General features: G+C 42.3%; 1 protein-coding gene across 4 annotated transcripts in view; it reads right to left on the bottom strand.

Annotated features, from left to right (window-relative positions):
- oacyl (O-acyltransferase like) overlaps positions 1 to 21,592 on the bottom strand; it is a 70,030-nt gene that overhangs the window by 22,711 nt on the left and 25,727 nt on the right. For all 4 annotated transcript variants that reach the window (XR_012101215.1, XM_073064178.1, XM_073064179.1 and 1 more), the window contains 2 exons: positions 17,514 to 17,615; positions 5,374 to 5,539 (listed from right to left, as the gene is read on the bottom strand). Coding sequence is in view for 3 of the 4 variants with exons in the window: in XM_073064178.1 (XP_072920279.1) it covers positions 5,374 to 5,539; positions 17,514 to 17,615 (268 nt within the window). In the remaining variant the exon portion in view is untranslated. The remainder of the gene's footprint in view (positions 1 to 5,373; positions 5,540 to 17,513; positions 17,616 to 21,592) is intronic.

Here is a 21,592-nt window from a genome sequence, read left to right as displayed (position 1 = left end):
GCAAATGCCCGTTGTCTGAAGTACATAGTACATTACAGCACAGAACCAGGCTCTCCACCCTTCCAGCCTACGCCTAACTGTCAATGTATCTCATCCCATTGACCTTCAGCTGGAGCACAGCCCTCAGAACCTATTCAAACTTCCCCTTTCATGTCTGCTTTTATAACATTCATATGAAAATCCCGACAGCCCTCAATAAATGCAGCTACATTCATAATGGTGACTTAAGTTAAAGATCAAATGGTACTAAACATTTATATGATAAGCACCACACTCAAAATGGAATTAAACAGTTGGTGTTCCTGGCCGAGACCCTTCATTAGGATTGGAAATGAAGGGGGAAAGAAGACGAATAAGAAGCTGGGGGGAGGGGAAGGAAGACAAACTAGAAGGGGAGAGGTGAAGCCAAGTGAGTGGGGGAGGGGATGAAGTGAGAAGCCGGGAAGTGATAGGTAGAAAAGGTCAAGGGCTGGAGAAGAAGAAATTTGATAGGAGAGGAGAATGGACCGTGGGATAAAGGGAGGGAGAAGGGACACCAGAAGGAGATGGGCTGGTAGGAGAAGGGAAGAGGGAGCCAGAGTGAGGAATGAAAGAGGAGGGAACGAGAAGGAAGAGAGGTAAAAATTAGTAGAAGTTAGAGAAAGTTAGAGCTCGACGTTCATGCTATCATATACCTAGACAGAATGTGAGGTGTTGCTCCTCCAACCCGAGAGTGATAACTGTATATAATTGTAGTGTGATTATATACTCCAATTACTCTCATGTAATCAAAAGTAATTTGCATATGATTCAGAGATGTGATCGAAGGCAAAACAAATGCAATATCCATCCTATTTTCTTTAAAACCTATAAAGACTTTAACTGATATCCTCTGCTGCTCCGTGTCAGCCATGGATATTGGCCAGCTGTCAATGCGATATGCAATGTAGTACACAAGCCTGGTCAGTACGATATGGAGAGCAAACTGTTTTCCCTGTAGCAGGCTCCCCCTCTCCACACATCCGGTGAACAGCAGAGACCGATACACTTTGGCACGAGTAGCTTCGTAGGAGTTGCCAGTCAACATTTAACTCAACATGGGACAGCTTTAGGGACTCCAGTTCTGGATTTTTCCTTGGAGTTTACTCCCAAAGTCTTCTCCATGAATAGCTATAGACATAAGGCAGCAGAGGTTTGAGATCAGAGTTCTTCTTCTGGATGAGCTGCCAACCACAGCTGACAAGCCCCATCTGGCTGAAGTGACTGGTTTTAAGGCAGCAGTAACACACCTTTGCCCCTTCTCCTGTCAGTAGAAACAATTCCGCTGGGCTTAGTATCTAAGCCACGTAAGACCATAATACATAGGAGCATCTGGCCCATCAAGACTGCTCTGCCATTCAATCATGGCTGATCCTTTTGTTTCTTCTCCTCAACCCCAGTTCTCGGCTCTTCTCCCCGTGACCTTTGATGCCATGTCCAATAAAGAACCTATCAATCTTTGCCTTAAATACACCCAGTGACCTGGCCTCCACAGCTGCATGTAGGAACAAATTCCACAAATTCACCACCCTTTGGCTAAAGAAATTTCTCCACATCTCTGTTTTGAAAGGACGCTTCTCTATCCTGGTGCTGTGCCCCCTTCTCCTAGACTCTCCCACCATGGGAAACATCCTTTCCACATCTCCTCAGTCTAGGCCTTTCAACATTCAAAAGGTTTCAATGAGATCTCCCTTCATCCTTCTGAATTCCAGTGACTACAGACCCAGAACCATCAAACATTTCTCATATGATAACCCTTTCTTTCCTGGAATCATCCTTGTGAACCTCCTCTGGACCCTCTCCAATGTCAGCACATCTTTCTTAAGATGAGGGGCCCAAAACTGTTCACAATACTCAAGGTGAGGCCTCACCAGTGCCTTATAAAGCCTCATCATCACATCCTTGCTCATGTTGACCTCTTGAAATGAATGCTAACGTGGCATTAGCCTTCCTCACCACCGACTCGACCTGCAAGTTAACCATTAGGGTGTTCTGCACAAGGACCCCCTAAGTCCCTTTACATCTCAGATGTTTTGATTTTCTCCCTGTTTAGAAAATCATCCACACATTTATTTCTACTACCAAAGCGCATGACCATGCATTTTCCAACATTGTATTTCATTTGCCACTTCCTTGCCCATTCTCTTAATCTGTCTAAGTCCTTCTGCATCCTACCTGTTTCCTCAACACTACCTGCCCCCCCCTTACCAATCTTCGTATCATCTGCAAACCCGGCAACAAAGCCATCTATTCCATCATCTAAATCATTTATATACAGCATAAAAAGAAGTTGTCCCAACACCAACCCCTGCAGAACACCACTATTCACTGGCAGCCAACCAGAAATGGATCCTTTTATTCCCACTCACTGTCTCCTACCAATCAGCCAATGCTCTAACCATGCCAGTAACTTTCCTCTATTACCATAGGTTCTTAACTTGGTAAGCAGCCTCATGTGTGGCACCTTGTCAAAGGCCTTCTGAAAGTCCAAATATACAACATCCACTACATCCCCTTTATCTATCCTACTTGAAATCTCCTCAAAGAATTCCAACAGGTTTGTCAGGCAAGATTTTCCCTGAAGGAAACCATGCTGACCTTGTACTATCTTGTCCTGTGTCACCAAGTACTCCAATACCTCATCTTTAACAATTGACTCCAACATCTTCCCAACCACTGAGGTCAGGCTAACTGGTCTATAATTTCCTTTCTGCTGCCTTCCTCCTTTCTTAAAGAGTGGAGTGACATTTGCAAATTTCCAGTCCTCTGGAACCATGCCAGAGCCCAATGATTTTTGAAAGATAATTTCTAATGCCACCACAATCTCTAATGCTACCCCTTTCAGAACTCTAGGGTGCAGTTCAACTAGTCCGGGTAACTTATGTATCTTTAGGTCTTTCAGTTTTTTGAGCACCTTCTCTCTTGTAATTGTAACTGCACCCACTTCTCTTCCTTCACACATTACAACATCAGGCATACTACTAGTGTCCTCCACAGTGAAGACTGATGCAAAATACTCATTTAGTTCATCGGCCACATGTGAAGGACTGGTTGTCAGAGGCTATTGGAGACACATGCCATTGGGAGCATTTAGCAGGTAGTGAGAGATTATCCCCACTAATACTCCTGGCTATAACAACCTTACGGAACCTAAGCTCGTCAACATTGTATTTACTGTACATTCAGTTATTGTCCCAATGTTTACAAGTGGTGGGAAAATGGAAAGAGTTGCTGAAAGGCGCAAGAAAATCGGCAATTTCTGTTGTTTCAATGTCTCCCTAATTTAATGGCAAGGGCTTGATTATACACACTGAAGCTGGACATCCAGAGCAACACACACAAAATGCTGAAGGAACTCCGCAGATCAGGCAGCATCAATGGAGGAGAATAAACAGTCAACATTTTGGGCTGAGACCTTAATTAGACCTTCATTATTTTTTCTTTATGTGGGGATTGGTAGGAGCAGTAGTAACCAGACAGAGGTTGGCTGCCATTATGACAATGGATAAGAGAGAGAGCCAGGTCCTTCCTTCATCATGCTAGAGGACCTAAACTCAACTTTATTTTTCTGTCAACTTTTCCCAGCCTTAGGAAACCTGTACAACAACTGTTCGTATACTTGTACATCAAGTTTTCAATTACACTCTATAGTAGTGTAGCGGTTAGCACTACACTATTACAGCTTAGGGCATTCTGGAGTTTGGAGTTCAGTTCCAGTGCTGTTCTGTAGGAATTTCTGTTCCTCTTCCCCATGGAATGTGTGGATTTTCCCTGGGTGCTCCAATTTCCTCCCACAGTCCAAGAACATATTGGGTAGGTCTATTGTCCCGAGATTAGGTTAGGGTTAATCGGGGTTGTGGCATTGCTGGACTGGCGTGGCTCGAAGGGCAGGAGGGACCTACTCCGTGCTATATCTCTAAATAAAATAAATGACCCCAATTTAAATGTGCTGATGAAGCTTCCATGGCCGATCTGGTTACAGGTTCTACTGCTGTAAATATCGCGGCAGATATTTACACACTGGTAGGTGATGCGCCTCACACTTAATTCATTTTAACCACACCCAGACTCTTCTCTAATTTGCCATGTACAACATACATGCTAAACCCATTATCCTCCCCAAGAGTTTGACTGCAGGTGGAAATAGAGCCCCTGAAATGTCTAATACCAGAGGGTTCTAATATCTAAGAGCCTTCAAGAGGCTTTTAGATTGGTACTAGACCGATCTAAGAGCCTCATGAACGCTTGTATCACATTTGCTTCACTATCACCTTCTGACTAAAAATCTTGCCCTGTACATCTCCTTTGAATTTAACCCCTGTGTTTAAGATGGGAGGGGGAATAAGTTCAAATGAGATGTACAGAACAAGTTACTTACCAAGAGGGCGGTGGTGACGATAAGTACGATACGCATGTTCAAGAGCTCTTAGGTATGTACATGAAAGTACTGAGAATGGAGGGATGTGCAGGCAGGAGTATTTGATTACTAATTTAATTAGTTCAACACAACATTGTGGGTTGAAGGTCCTGTTCGTCTGCTGTACCGTTCTATGTTCTAATCACACTATTATTAGAAACAGAAAATGCTGGAACACTTTGAAGGTCAGACAGCATCATCGAAAGGTTGAAAAGGGTCTTGGCCCAAAACGTCAAATAATTATTCATTTCCATAGATGCTGCATTTTCTGAGTGTTGTTCTGGATTTCCAGTATTTGCAGAATCTCTTGTGTTTATCATTTAAAGGATCTGTAGCGGCAAAATTGATCCCAAATCTAAACAAAACAATTGCCGCCAGCCTGCGATTACTTTATTAGCAACTAGCAAGCATACAATTAAGCATTATTGAGCGTCATCTCAAAAGTCAATGAAGGTATGATCTCCGCAGTCCCGCCACAAACTGCCTCAAAATAAGCACGAATACACAACTTCGCTTTTACCACAACCCCCACTAAAGCAACTAGTTACCACAATACACATATAAATAGAAAAACACACACAAAATGCTGAAGGAACTCAGCAAGCCAGGCATCATCAATGGAATGATGGAGGAATAGACGCTGTCTGGCCTGCAGAGTTCCTCCAGCATTTGATGTGTGTTGCTTGAATTTCCACCATCCACATACTTTCTCTTGTTTATGAATGGATAAGCACAGGTGACATGGCTCCTACAGGATCTTTGACTCCAAGTGCTAACTCCAAATCTCTCCTGATGCTGCCTGAACTGTTGAATGTTTCCTTTTTATTTCCAGCACCTTCAGTCTTTTCATTTCTTCAATATACATATATTAGCTTACCATGTGTGGAAAAATGAACAAAAATGATAAAACTTTTACATTCTATGCTGAAAATACTTACACGTTGGTCAATCAAAACGAAGTTGTTAATAAACAGCAGATTTGTCCACCAAGACCTTCTGCAATTATCCAAGAGCGACTTTGGAACTTCTCCCAGGGACTTCCATGGAACAAGCGCATACATCCCAATGAGTAAGCACATGGTGTACATGTAAAGTGGAAGAATTCTGGAAACAACAGAAAAGAATCATTATTAATTTAATTTAAATGCACACAATTTATTTACATTTTACAACAACAAAGCCACAAAGGAGAGAATACAATGCGTTCCTTCCAGTATGTCACTGCCAACAAGACCATATGACATAGGGGCAGATTTAGGCCATTCAGCCCATTGAGTCTATTCCATCATTTCATCATGGTTGATTTATTACCCCTCTCAACCCCATTTTTCCTGCTTAAATTTCCAAAGAGTACAAATGCCAAAACAAAGGCAAAATAAAAACAGTTCATTACTTTTACATGATCAATACACACAAAATGAATCAGAATGAGAATCAGGTGTGATATCCCTGCCATATCAAAGCTCTCGTCCCAAAATGTCGACTGTTTGTCATAGATGCAGCCTGACTTACTGACTTCCTCAAGAATTTTGTGTGCGTTGCTCAAGATTTTCAGCATCTCCAAAATCTCTTGTGTTTATGATTTACTCTTGCAAGGTGTTGTACATTATGCTACTGTATGTAACAACATTCTCTTACCATTTGTACAAGTATCCATATGTCTTAAAATGATCCCTTTACATTTTGAAATAAAGTACTGTACTGTGCAAAGGTCACATATGTAACTAGGATGCCTAAGCCATTTACACGGTACTGTATTTGTCAACGTGGAGTGGAGAGCGAGTTTGTAAATCTGGCAGGAGTAAAGGATTTTGGGGATGGTGACGATGGAGTGCCATGGGAGAGGTGTCGGACAGGTGGCAGATAAGGAGTGCCAGGGGTGGAAGGTGGGGCGCAGACTCACCCAGCCCTGAGACACCCGGTAAGGTGATTTGATTCCAAACAATTGGTTTATTGATCGTTACAGAATGTCTCTTTTGTGCTTCCCACTCCCTCCCCTCTCCGTTCCCCTCTTCCCAACCATGATTCCCTTCTCCCTTTCCCCTTCCCTTTCTCAGTCCACAATAGAGTCCCATATTAGGAGGTACATTAGCATCGTGGTTAGCACAACACTTTACAGTACCAGCGACCCAAATTCAATTCCCGCACTGCCCATAAAGTGTTTGATAGTTTTCCCCGTGACCATATGGGTTTCTTTCAGGTGTTCAGTTTCCTCCCACAGCCCAAAGACATTCCAATTGGCAGGTTAATTGGTCATTGTAAATTGTCCTGTGATTAGGCTAGGGTTAAATTGAGCGTTACTGAGCGGCGCAGATCGAAGGGCTGGAGGACCTAGTCCGCGCTGTATCTCAATAAAATAAAATGTAAAACATAAAAAAAAATCAGAATCAGGTTTATTATCACTCACAAAAGTCATGAAATTTGTTTTTTTTTGTGTGGCGGCAGTGTAGTGTATATATAAAACTACTAGATTACTGTGCAAAAGACTTAGGTACTCTAGCTATATGTATGTGTGCAAAAGACTTTTGCACAGTACTGCATATATCTTACAAATGTTCCTTACGCATTTTGAAATAAAGTCGGTCTATCATCGAGCAACTATTTTCACAGCCTATGGCTCTTCAGTGAAACCTCTTTCCTGAGGCAACTCTTATACCTCGGACTTGACATTGTGTTCATTCTAATTAGAAAATCTTAAAGAAGGCCACCACAAATATAACAGATATATAAAGCATCATGATTAGTGCTGACAGTTGTACCTATTCCTGTCATAGTTTGCTGTGGTAATATATGATTATTATAATTTTTTTAATTAGCAGAACTAATTTCAGTTTACATTGCTTTTTCTGATCTACCTCACCCAGGGGGACATTTGCTGCCAGAATTCAAGATTCCTTTATTTATCACGTGTACATCGAAACATACAGTGAAATAAGTCACTTGTGTCAACAACCAACAAACTTGAGGGGTGGTTGTTAATGGATGCGATGCATTTCACTGAATGGAAGTTGAATTTTGGCAGAATATGCATGGTGACAGCAGGGGTGCGCTGGGGGCAGCCCACAAGTGTCGCCAGACATTACACAGCTTACCCACAATGCTCAGCAGGGTAACACAGCCAATTAATAATTTTAGCATGAGTGGACTCGAGTAGAAGGTAGTGATACAGTATATTTGTTTCATAGATTACAAAAGGAAATGTAAACATTTAGATTTACATTAAAAAATTAAGATATTCTAATAATTATTCTTTCATTTTGGAAATCCTGAAACAAAAACAAAATTAACCAGGAATTTTAAACAGGATGTAAGGTTTGGGTCATTCCCATAATTGAGAAAATTAAAATAAAAAGCAAGCTAAATCATTTTACTTTTGATGTAAATATCGTTCAGAAGATAATAAAGATTTAAGGATTAGCCTTTAGCTTTGACACATGTACATCAAAACATGAAGTGAAATGCACTGTTAGCATCAAATCAAATCAGCGACTATTTCTGAGCAGCCTATAAGAGTCACCGCACACTTCCACAACCAACATAACATGCTCACAGCTCACTAACCCTAACCTATACATCTTTGGGAGGAAACTGATGCACACGGAGGAAACGTGATGTTTTAATGCCTTATCTACATGATATCTTCATAGCCTCACACTTGATTTCATTGTTCGCTCATCCCATTGTAGAGGAGATCACACTGAACATGTGCATCAAATAGTTAGTGTTCTGCAATCTGGGCTAATCCTATTGCCAGCTGTCAGTGAAATGAACAACAAGCACACTTCACTCTTTAATATTGCAGCCAAAGTCTATTCAGAAACAAGACAGCTAGAATTTTTAAGTTCTACTGTATATTCGAATTCAGTTTTATACATTATGGTTTCCTGCATCATTTGGTTTCATGTTAAAAGACACAATGTTACTAAATATAATTTCAATAATATTGATGAAAGTATCAGTGATACTCAGTGATACTGCAAGTATCAGTATATTATGAACCATCATGATCCTGAAGATTTAATTACGGTGTATCTTCGGTCACTACTATGTCTGTTGTTCAGCAAAATGTGTGCTCAAGCCTCGGCTAATGGTTTAAACACATCTTCTTGGATTAACATTTCAAACTCACTAGAATTTAGAAGATACTCACTAGAACTTAGAAGATTGAGGGGGGATCTTATTGAAAAATATAAAATTCTAAAGGGATTGGACAGGCTAGATGCAGGAAGATTGTTTCTGATGTTGGGGAAGTCCAGAACAAGGGGTCACAGTTTAAGGATAAAGATGAAGCCTTTTAGGACCGAGATGAGGAAAAACTTCTTCACACAGAGAGTGGTGAATCTGTGGAATTCTCTGCCACAGGAAACAGTTGAGGCCGGTTCATTGGCTATATTTAAGAGGAAGTTAGATATGGCCTTTGTGCCTAAAGGGATCAGGGGGTATGGAGAGAAAGCAGGTACAGGGTTCTGAGTTGGACGATCAGCCATGATCATACTGAATGGTGGTGCAGGCTCAAAGGGCCGAATGGCCTACTCCTGCACCTATTTTCTATGTTTCTATGTTTAAACTGCTTTGATGGGTTGTTCAAACAAACGTTCTTTCAATGTGACACTAAATCAAGCACAGATATACAGTATTTTCATGTAATTTATTTGGGGTGGATGGGTTGCCTGGAGGAGGGGTAACATCTCTGGTGAAGGGGCTTGTTGTGTCCATTCCGGGCCAGCTCACTCACCTTTGGTCCTCACCGGATGCTCAACTCTAACCTGTGGCTCCAGGTAGCTGTTTGCATGCAACAGCGGCCAGAGGCCAGTACACCACTTCAGCAGGCAGGCTAAACCAGGCGAGGGTACCTAACAGCCTCGTACCCCGGTGGGATCAGGACAAAGCCTGTCCTAGCACGCGAAGTCCGCTCCGGAAGACTGGGCAGATGGGATCTACAGTGAGATCCAACACCAGGAGGGCAGTCCTGCAGCACTCCGTGAAGAGCAAAGGACATGACAAGGCACAGAGGACATCAGAGATGTCACTGCAACCAAGGAATAGCCCAGTTTGTGACACTTGTTCGTGCCACTGGACCTGGACTTCTGAGGTTGAGAGAGTGGAACTGCCCCAGTGCAATGGCTTTTCCAAAACTCTCTTGTCATTATCAGACACGATGGACAACCACCACGGTGTTATTTACTAAAAATGAGAATAGTTTTACTGATATCTACATCTCAAGCTACCTTACCAAAACTCTTTACCTAGCTGTCCACCTTCCTGTTACTTGTGGAACCCTGCTGCCTGTGAACTGGTTGCATTGTCCACCATTAAATAACAGTAATTACACTTAAAAGGTAATTTTAACTTTATGATGAGATGAAAAGTACTATTTAAATATACTGTATGTTCTGTCTTTTTTTATTGCTTTGCATAATTATGTGCAGTTAATTAATAGATGTTCTTGAGCAGTGATCTAAAATAATTCAGAACTACAGAGGTTGAGAGCAATTATTGTTCATTCAGCCACGGCAGGTCTAATTACAGCACATGGCGTAGGTCTGTAATGACAACCTTAGCAAATTTTCAGAAAATGTTACATGTGTTAAGTCTGTAGGTTCTGCGGGAGATTGGTGGGCTATGACCTAGTTAGAATCTGCGTCTCTCCTATAATTTCACAGAATACAGAAAGAGGTTTGGAATTTTCACTTGGAAACCAAATGCAGAAGTATAAAATGCAATAATAGTGACATTGGGGACAGTATGCAACAGCCTTGAAAAGTTACAATAATTTAAGGTGATTTCTGTAGCCTCGAATGCCAAAGGTTAATGGCTAAGAGGATGGCACCCCAATGAATGGGGATGTTATTTTTATTTCCAGTTTATTTATTTATTTAGAAATAGAGTGCAGTAACAGGCCCTTCTGACCCAACAAGCCCACACTGCCAATTTACACTCATACGACCAATTAATCTAGTAACTTGTATGTCTTTGGAATGTGGGAGGAAAGTGGAGCACCCGGAGAAAACCCACACGGTTACAGAGAGAACGTACAAACTCTTTAGAGACAGTGGCAAAATTGAATCCGGGTTATTGGTGCTGTAATAATGTTACTCTACCCACAATGCAACTGTGGCACCCTATATTATGGAGTGAAGCTGAAATATTTGAATTTCACTGTGATTGATCAACGCTGGCTGAACATTTCAGGATGAATTAGATTTGAGAAAAATCCCAATAAAGATCTTCATCTACTTTTTGAATACAGGAAGTCCGTACCTGTTAAAAAAGTTAAGGTAAATCAAAAACCCTTGTCTCATTCCCACACCAAAATGTTTGTCCACAGTCTCCTCCACTGCCAGGTCAAAGCTAGGTGCAGATTAGGCAACAGTACTTTATATTCTACCTTGGTTCCACAACCCATTGGGAAGAATATCAAATTCTTTAACCTCTGGTAACCTGTCCCCTCTGCCTCTCCTCCACCAACTTTTATCCTCCAGATTCTACTGGCCCCCATTCACCTGATCTCTGTCTCCTGCCCCACCCTCTTCATCTGCCCATCACCCACATTTTCTTTTCACTGGTTCCCCTTCCCATATCCTTCCCTTTTCTCCAAGTTCCACCGTCTTTTCTTATCAGGTTCCATCTTCTTCAGTTCCTTGTCACTTCCACCTATCATCTTCTGGGTTCTGACATCATTTCCATTCTCCTCCCTCTTTCCCTTACCTGCCTGTCACCTCCCTCGCCTGGATCAACCTGTCATCCACCTGCTCTTGCCTGACTCCTTCACACCCTCAACACACACAGAATGCTGATGGAACACAACAGGTGAGGCAGCATCTATAGGGAGAAGCGCTGTTGACGTTTTGGGCCGAGACCCTTCGTCAGGACTAACCGAAAGGAAAGATAGTAAGAGATTTGAAAGTAGTGGGTGGAGGGGGAAATGCGAAATGATAGGAGAAGACCAGAGGGGGTGGGATGAAGCTAAGAGCTGGAAAGGTGATTGGCGAAAGTGATACAGAGCTGGAGAAGGGAAAGGATTATGGGACGGGAGGCCTCAGGAGAAAGAAAGGAGGGGGGGTGGGGAAGCACCAGAGGGAGATGGAGAACAGGCAAACAACTAAATAGGTCAGGGATGGGGTAAGAAGGGGAGGAGGGGCATTACGAAGGGTCTCGGCCCGAAACGTCGACAGCGCTTCTCCCTATAGATGCTGCCTGGCCTGCTGTGTTCCACCAGCATTTTGTGTGTGTTGTTGTTTGAATTTCCAGCATCTGCAGATTTCCTCGTGTTTGCTCCTACACACCCTCAACCTTTTTAAACTGCTATCTCCCCTCTTTCTTTCCAGTCCTGACGGAGGGTCTTAACCAGAAGCATTGATTGTCTATTTCCTTCCATACAGGCTGCCTGACTCACTGAGAGCCCCCAGCTCCTCTGCGTGTTACTTCAGAGTTCCACCATCAGGAGTCTCTTGTGTTCCCAGGAAAAGAGGAGATTCTGGATTTTATTAGTAACCATACACATTTGTTGCATCATTTTTTTTGTTTCATTACCTAGAATCATGGCGATGACAAATAAATCGATATTTTAGCTGCCGATTCCTCAGAAAGAATCTCTGCTGATTGGAAAGGATGTCTATTTTTGAACATAGTACAGTACAGGCCCTTCAGCCCACAATGTTGTGCTGGCCTTTTAACCTACCTCAGGGTCAATCTAACCTTTCCCTCCTACATAGTCCTCCATTTTTATATCATCCACGTACCTTTCGAAGAGTCTCTGAAATGTCCCTAATGTGGGCATGCTCCTCGAGTAACCTCCGACAACCAACTGGCCTTCATGTGTAGCTTAGCTACTAAGCCCAACAGAACCATTTCTATTGACAGGAAAATGGGCAATTGCAGGTTACCGGCACCTTAAAACCAGTCGCTTTGGGCAGATGGGGCTCATTAGCCGAGGTTAGCAGCTCATTTGGGAAAAGGAAAGCTCTGATCTCAAACCTCCGCTGTCCTGTGGTTATACCCACTCATGGGGAAGACTTCAGGAATAAATTCCAAGGTAGAAATACGAAGCTGGTGTCCCTAGAGCAACCCTGAGTTCAATGCGGTCTGGTAACTTCTGCACCGCCGCTGGTGCCAAGCCGTATCGGACTCTGCAGTTTGTCAGCTGTGTGGAGAGGGGGAGCGTGCTACATGGGCAACAGCTTGCTCTCCATGTCATACTGAGCTGGCTGGTGTGTCACGTAGACAGTAAGGACTCAACATCCACGGTTGATCTCAACCAGTAGAGGGCCTCCTCCTATCCAAGAATCTCTTAAACGTCTATTATCTTAAATTTATGCTCTCTTACATGAGCAATCTTCACCCGGGGTGAAAGTCACTAGACGTCCACTCAATCTATGCCTCTTATCATTTTACAGAGTCAATTGGTATGCTGGTCTTTTACCGAACTCGAAAACATGGGCTTCTAGATTTTCTTCACATCAGACCCCTTGAACTTGTAATTTTCAGCTGTCTGCATGATCGCTTTTTAAGTGCCCCATGTTCAACAGGTTCTAGGTTTATTTTTAAGTGATTAGGAATTTGCTGTAACCCCCTCCCCCCTCCCGTTTTCACCTACCACTTACCTTGTACTTCTTCCCACCCCCCCCCCCGTCCCCCACCTTCTTACACCATCTTCTTATCTTTTTTCTGCAGTCCTGCTGAAGGGTCTTGGCCTGAAAAGTTGGCTATTTTACTCTTTCCCAGAGTTGCTGCCTGACCTGCTGAGTAACTTCAGTAACTTGTGTGTTGCCAGGAATTTACCTTTTGTCTCTTTTGTCTTCCTTTCAAAGATTAGAATATATATTGATTGTTTCCTATGCCTTTATCTCAGCCTATAAACTTGTCCTGACGAAGGGTCTCGGCCCGAAACATCAACAGAGCTTCTTCCTATAGATGCTCCCTGGCCTGCTGTGTCCCACCAGCATTTTGTGTGTGTCGCTTCAATTTCCAGCATCTGCAGATTTCCTCATGTTTGCCCTATAAATTTGTCTTCTCTTATTATTGAGGCTTCAGTTCTGATGATTAGACTAACCTATTGACCTGTCTTTTCTTTTGTGGAAAGCAGATTGCCATGTTGTGTCATTTTTCTAAAAAATGTCCAAATATTTTCAATCATTTGATCTCTCCAATTCCTGTTTGGAGTGTAATTGTTATGAAGAGTGCAGGGAGTAAGATACAAAGGTAAGAAATGGCAGTGATGAACACAGACTCCAGAAAGTTCTCTTTGTCATACAGATGTTGTGATTATCAATACCATGAGCTATCCTTCTTAATTCAAATGATTAGCTGTCATAATAAATCTAAGCTATTAGATGACACATACATGCTAAGGTTAAATCCTGTTGCAACGAGGAAAGTTACATCCGAGTGTTTGTCTCAGCTGGAGACGTACTGGCTGGGAGAATATCCTTCAACTCTATTTGTCCTGAGAAGATCTGTGTCAATTAGAATGAGCTGTCTAAGTTAATTTGTTCTTACTGTCCTCACATGTCAGAACAATAATAGTTCTATTCAAACTTATGTTAGATTGTACACCACATTCATAGAACACAGAACATCACAGCACAGTACAGACCCTTCGGCCCATGATACTGTGCTGACCTTTTAACCTACTTTAAGATCAATCTAAGATGGTGTGAACATCAATTCCTCAAACTTCCGATAATTGCCCCATCGCCTTCATTTCCCATTCCTGTTACCCTCTCAAAACCATATCTCCTTACCTGCCTTTCACCTTCCTCTTGTGCTCTTCTCTCTTCCCTTTTTTCCATGGCTTTCTGTCCTCTCCTAGCAGAATACCCCTCCTCCAACCTCTTGTCTCTTTCACCAATGGACTTCCAGCTCTTTGCTTCACCCCTCCCCTCCCCCTCCCGATTATCCTATCACCTTCTACCTTGTACTTCTTCCTCCTCTTCCCCCACCTTCTTACTCTGACTACATCTCTTTTTTCCAGTCCTGATGAAGGGCCTCAGCTCGAAATGTTGACTGTTTACTCTTTTCCATAGGTGCTGCCTGGCCTGCTGATTTCCTCCAGCATTTTATGTGTATTACTGAGATCAATCTAACCCTACCTTCCCACATAGCCCTTCATTTTTCTATCAACCATGTGCTATTCTAAAAGTTTCTTAAATACCCTAAATGTATCTGCTGTACCAGCAACTCTGCCAGGGCGATCCAATCACCCACCACTCTCTGTGTACAGAACCTACTTCTGACACCCCCTATACCAGAGGCTCATAACCTTTATTTATGCCGTAGACCCCTACCATTAACTGACGGGTCCGTGGACCCCAGGTTGGGAACCCCTGCCCTATACCTTCCTTCAATATAAACACAAGAAAGTCTGCAGATGCTGCAAGTCCAAAGTAACACACACAAAATGCTGGTGGAACTCAGCTGGCCAGGCAGCATCTAAGGAAATGAACAAATATTTGACGTTTCGGCTGAGCCCCACCTTCGGGACTGGAAAAGAAGGGGGGAATGCAACAGAGTAAAATGGTGGAGAGGGAGGGGAAGGAAGAAAGCTGGAAGGTGATAGGTGATTAGTGGGGAGGCACAAATGGAGAAGGGAGCAATCCCTGCGGAAAGAGGAGAAAGCAGGGATGCAAAGATGTGTTTGATGGTAGGATCCCTTTGGAGATGGTGGAAGTTGCAGAGAGTGATGTGCTGAGTGTGGGGTGGTAGGCAAGGACAAGAGGAACTCAATCACTGTTAAGGTGGTGTGTCAATGGGTCGAGTGCAGAGGCATGAAGACATGATCACCTTTAAATTATATCCCTCTTCATTAGCCATTTCAGCTCTGGGAATAAGTGTCTGACTGTCCACACTATCTATGCCTCTTATCATTTTGTACATCTCTATCAAGTGACCTCTCAGTTCACCTGCTTGATATCAAAGCACCTTGATATTTTCTTCGTGATTTCAGTATCTATCAACAATCAAGTTCTGCTGATTGTTGGAGTAACAAACATTCTGTGATATTCTTTAGAATATGAAGTAATAACAATGAGTTCTCCCCTGCTCCTATATGGTGATGTAGAATTCTCAAGCTTTAACAGAATGAGTAAAATAATTCTGCAGGGGTGGGGACCTAATTGAGAATGTGAAAGGAATTTGTCCATTCTCCTCATGACTGGCTGGTTACCCCTGGGTGCCCCGGTTTTCCCCCACATTCGAAAGCCCTATGGGTTAGTAGACTAATTGGTCATATGAGTATATTTACGTGGTGCTGGTGGGACGGATGGATCTATTACCGTGTTGTGCCTCTAAATAGAAACAATGAAATCTTGGATGTGGGGCAACAGGCAGTTCATCCCAAGCCATATTCTGCCTGAGATGAACTTCCACCCCACAGATTCTAAACCAGAAGTGTAAGGCAAGCAATATACTTTAGATTGAAAAGGAAAATATAAAACAGAGATAAAATCCAAATGAGATGCATAAATCATAGAAACAGAATCACTGAATCATTGTATTATAGAAGGAAACTTGAATTATCCAATCCATTGCAACTTAAGAGAGGAGATAAAAGAGACAGAAACACAAAAATATTTCATACATTTCAAAGTAGAGTACTATGCAAAGGTTTTAGGCCAGGGGTTCCCAACCTGAGGTTCTCAAACCCCTTGGTTAATGGTAGGGGTCCATCACATAAAAAAGGTTGGGAACCACTGTCCTAGGCGCGCATATAGACATATATAAAACTAGGGCATCTAAGACTTTTGTACAGTACTATATTTGTCAACATGGAGTGGAGAGCGAGGTTGTAAATCTGGGACTGACAAGGATGTGGGATACGTAGCAGAGAAGGAGTCCCAGGTGTGGGGGATGGAGCGGGTATAGACACACCCAGCTCTGAGACAACAGGGATGGTCATTTGGTTCCAGACAATTGCTTTATTGATCATTACAGGATGTCTCTTTAGTGCTTCCCACTCCCTCCCCACCCTTCCCTTTTTTCCCTCTCTCTGCCTCCTTCCCATTCTCAGTCCAGAATAGAGACCCATATTGGAATCAGGTTTATCACTACTCACAGATGTCATGAAATTTGATTTTTTTTTGAGTGGCAGCAATACAATGCAATACATAAAATTGCTACAGTACTGTGCAAAAGTCTTAAATACCCTAAATATCTATCTATTTATATATATATACCTGTAATTTATTTACATCTAAAGAAATGTGCTCACCTATAAAATTATTTTTTCAAAGCAAAAGAAATTATTGAGGCCTAATGATGCCACACAGAAAATGGTGGAGGAACTCAACAGGCCAGGCAGCATCTATGGAAAAGAGTCAACAGTTGGTGTTTTGGGCCGAGACCCTTCATCAGGGCTGTGTGTTCCTTTGGATTTCCAGCATCTGCATATTTTCTCCTGTTTATGATGTTGATAAAAGCCCATTTACTCTTGATATACCAGCCTTTTTCTTTGTATTTGACTGATTTTGAGACTGCACCCAGAGAAAACTATCTCACGCTGATGCTATTGCAGCCATTTTAGTGACAGTTCTGACGGTCAGCACAGCAACAGCAATTCCTGTTCTGAAATGAGTTATGTCTGACTCCAACTTGCAGAGCTGCACAGTTTATAAACACAAGAGGTTCTGCAGATGCTGGAAATCCAGAGCAACAGACGCAAAATGCTGGAGGAACTCAGCAAGTTAGGCAGCATCTATGAAGAGAAATGTACAGTCGACATTTTGTGCTGAGACCCTTCTTGATGAACTGATTTCAGCCAATATTATCTATGCAGATCTCGTGTGAAGTATCTCACAAAGTAAACTAATTTTAAAAGGTTTATGGCAGAATGATAAAGAAATTGAATGCAAACTGCTGGAGGAACTCAGGTCAGGCTGGACTCTTGATGAAGGGTCTTGGCCTGAAACAGCAAATCTTTTTTCCTCTCCATAGATGCTGCCTGACCTGTTGAGTTCCTCCAGCATTATGGGTGAGTTGCACAATTTAACGTGCAGGTGTGGATGTCACAAGCTGCTGCGTGAGTTAACTCTTTGTAATGAAGGCTGCTGCCAGCTCCAGTGGTGTTGTCTTTAAAGCTTACCTCTGTAACCTCTTCATCACATAATCCTTTACGATCTTGAAGGCCAGCGCTTGGTCAAGTTGATGATGCATGTTTAGAAGCGTCCTGGCACTCAGTAAGCCACTGGGAACAATCACAATATTAATTACTATTAGTGTATGGTCTTAATAAATCTTATTCTCTGTTTTATTAAATCACAGAGCAAAGAACACTACAACAGAGTTCAGCCCCATTATGCTGTGCCAGACTTTTAACCTACTCTAAGATCAATTAACCATTCCCTCCTACATAAGCTTCCATTTTTCTGATTTCCATGTGCCTATAATGCATCTGCACCTATCACCGCCCCGGCAGTGCATTCCATGTACCCACCACTCACTGTATATCAAATCGAAACCGTGTAGCAATCCAATCAATTGTTAAAATTGAATTTAACTGTTTTCAGTGATTTAGTGATTAATTTAATGCAAAGCTTTGCTTACTCTTAAACACAAAACAGTTACAAATAAAGCAACTGCTTATTATTTAAATTATACAGGTTTTTATTTAACCAGTAGAGGTGGTGGATTTAATTCATTCTGCTTAGCCTTATCCAGTAGATGTGGTGCGTTATTTTTGTGACTTCAAAATAGTAAACTAAATCAAAGGAAGATATGTGATTCTGAAATGTGTTTCTAACTTTGTGCTTACTTTAAATAAGGCACACACATATCACGTGGGAGCACTGCAATTCACGTATTTATACATACAACCTGGAATAAATTACTTAAACAAACAGCAATGTTCAATCAACCAATATCTATGCAAGGTTACTCAAACATTACTTAAAAATTAACTACACCACATGGTGGACTTCAAATATCTGTCCTTTGTTTTACGGCCACCACATCTCCTGGATAAGGCTAAGCATACGAGTTGCAGGAACCAGGAAAGAAGCCTGTGTTGGAGGGGAAAATCACTGAGGGAGAGCATCTTAACCAGCTTGAACTTACTTTAGCCTCAGCCTTCTGCAAGAGAAAGTGGCTGGTGTGCTGGACAAAAGGAGGTTTGTCAGGTAGTGAAGGTGAAATCCTCAAGGGTGGGGTAACACAGATAGACTATTGGACTATTATGGCACTAAAGCACAGAAATAAGCTCTTCAGCTCATCTCGTCCATGCCAAGCAATTATTTTACCTAGTCCCATTGACCCGTACCTGGACCATAGCCATCCATTCTCCTCCCATCCATGTACTTATCCAAACTTTTCTTAAACATAGAAACATAGAAAACCTACAGCACCACACAGGCCCTTTGGCCCACAATGCTGTGCCAAACATATACTTACTTTAGAAATTACCCAGGGTTACCCCTAGTCTTCTATTTTTCTAAGCTCCATGTACCTGTCCAGGAGTCTCTTAAAAGACCCTATCACATCCGCCTCCACCACTGTCGCCGGCAGCGCATTCCACGCACTCACCACTCTCTGCATAAAAAACATACCCCTGACATCTCCTCTGTACCTTCTTCCAAGCACCTTAAAACTGTGCCCTCCCTTGCTATCCATTTCAGCCCTGGGAAAAAGCCTCTGAGTATTCACACAATCAATGCCTCTTATCAGCTTATACACCTCTGCCAAGTTACCTCTGATCCTCCGCCACTCCAAGGAGAAATCAAACCCGCATCCACAACTTCCACTGGCAACTCATTCCACACTCACACCACCACCCCCCCCCCCGAATAAAGAAGGCCCCCCTTAAATATTTTACTTTTCACCCTTAACTTATGACCTCTAGTTCTAGTCTCATCCAACCTCAAGGAGAAAGCCTACTTACGTTAACCCTTTCAATATTCCTCATAATTTTGTATCCCTCTATCAAATCTCCCTTCATTCTCCTGTGCTCCAGGGAATAAGTTCCTAACCTATTCATCCTTTCTCTATAACTCAGGTCCACACGTCCTGGCAACTTCCTTTTAAATTTTCTCTGCACTCTATCAATCTCATTGATACCTTTTCTGTCGGTAGGTGACCAGAACTGCATACTATACTCCAAAACAGGCCTCGCCAAGATACTGCAATACTTAAAACTTAGTAATACCTAAGGGGCCAATGACCAACATACTTGACATTACCTGGAAGACAATCACCCAGAGTTATCCCTCCTGGGAGACCCTAACCCTAACCCCACCCCCACCAACTGCTTACCACAATCCACAACTGATTTCCACTCACTCACCCCCACACTCTTCCCTTACCAACAGATCTTTATTGTCTCATTTGTTCTTTATTATCCATCAAGGGAAAGTCCTCACCAACATTAAGCACGTCTACATGGAGCGCTGCTACAGGAAAGCAGCGTCCATCATCAGGGACCCCCACTGATCAGGTCATACTCTCTTCTCACTGCTGCTATTAGGAAGAAGGTACAGGAGCCTCGGGACCTACACCACCAGGTTCAGGAACAGTTATTACCCCTCAACCATCAGGCTCTTGAACCAGACAGGATAACTTTACTCAACTTCACTCGCCCCATCATTGAAATGTTCCGATAGCCAATGGACTCACTTTCAAGGACTCTTCATCTCATGTTCTCAATACTTATTGTTTATTTATTTATTATTATTATTTCTTTCTTTTTGTATTTGCACTCTGGTTGAGCACCTGAATTGGGTGTTTTTTTTTATAGATTCTGTTACGGTTATTATTCTATAGATTTCCTGAGTATGCCCACAAGAAAATGAATCTCAGGGTTATATATGGTGACATATATGTACCTTGATAATAAATTTACTTTGAAATTTGAACTGAAATTTTACAAAGCCAATCATCAATTGAATTCAGTAATTGAACAATTACTGTCATACCAAAGAGAGTCTTTCCATTTACTGTGGTATAGAGCAAAAAAAGAGTATATTCCTTGGCCTAGTTCTGCTCCTTATCCAGGTTTGGAATACTTAGCCATGGTATGTAGTCAGTTTATAATCCTCAAACAAGAGATAAATTTTCTCTCCATAGCTAAGCCCAGTCTGAGTAACCATCAGGAAGATTAACTCACTGCTACACAATGTCACCATAAATGTCAGGCACCAGCCATAAGTTTCAAATTTCAAAACAGAATGCAGCTACAACATAACATTGGACACAAGATATGTTGGAAATGTTGACCAACTCACACAGAATGCTGGAGGTACTCGGCAGGTTAGGCAGCTTCTAGAGGAGAGTTTATTTGTTAATTTTAAGCTGTTTGGGAGACAGAATAGGGGAATATCAGAGGTAAATTCTTTATATGGGGGTGCTGGTAGAAGCAGATACATTAGGTGCATTCTCTTAGATACTCTTAGAAAGGCACATGGAGGATAGAAAAATGGAAGGCTATGTAGGAGGGAAAGGTAGGATCATGAGGCTCTCCTTTGGCTGGGGCCGACCATGGATGTTGTATTTCAGCTTTCCACATAATATGCAAGCCAAGGCAGTATGATATGGAGAGCAAGCTGTTGCCTGCTGTTGCCAAAGGAATGGCAGAGACCACTGCAGTTTCACACCAATGATGTTACAGGAGTTGCCAGTCAGGTTGAACTCAACATAGGACTACCTAGGGCCTCGAGCTCCAAATTTTTCCTCTGGGTTTACTCCCAAAGCCTTCACCATGACTGGATATAGACACAAAGCAGCAGAGGTTTGAGATCAGAGATTTCCTTCTCCCAAGTGAGCTGGTGAACACCATCACCCTGAAGCAACTGGCTTTAAGGTGCCATCAAACCCACCTTTGCCCCTTCTCCTGTTGAAGAAATGGTTCCACCTGGCTTACTAGCTAAGCCACACATAAAGGCCAGGAGCTAGACTTGGTTGTCAGAGGCTATTTGAGACTCAGTCCATTGGGAGCATTTAGTGGGAGTTTATCTCCACTACCCCTCCCAGCTATAACTACCTTAAGGAACCAGTTACTGGTTAAACCTTAGAGTAGGTTAAAATGTTGGCACAACATGGTGGTCTGAAGGGCTTGTACTGTGATTTAGTGTTCAATGTTCTAAATACAATATTGGTTGTTAACAGTAATCCCTGTTTCCATGTTGCTGTTCTTTTGAAGGTTATGCCATGACATGTAATTTGAGCTCTTCTAAT

Source organism: Hemitrygon akajei, chromosome 13 (genome assembly GCF_048418815.1).
Source record: "Hemitrygon akajei chromosome 13, sHemAka1.3, whole genome shotgun sequence".
NCBI classification, from domain to species: Eukaryota; Metazoa; Chordata; class Chondrichthyes; order Myliobatiformes; family Dasyatidae; genus Hemitrygon; species Hemitrygon akajei.
Note: the sequence above shows the minus strand (reverse complement) of the source record. Positions and strands in the feature narration are given on the sequence as shown.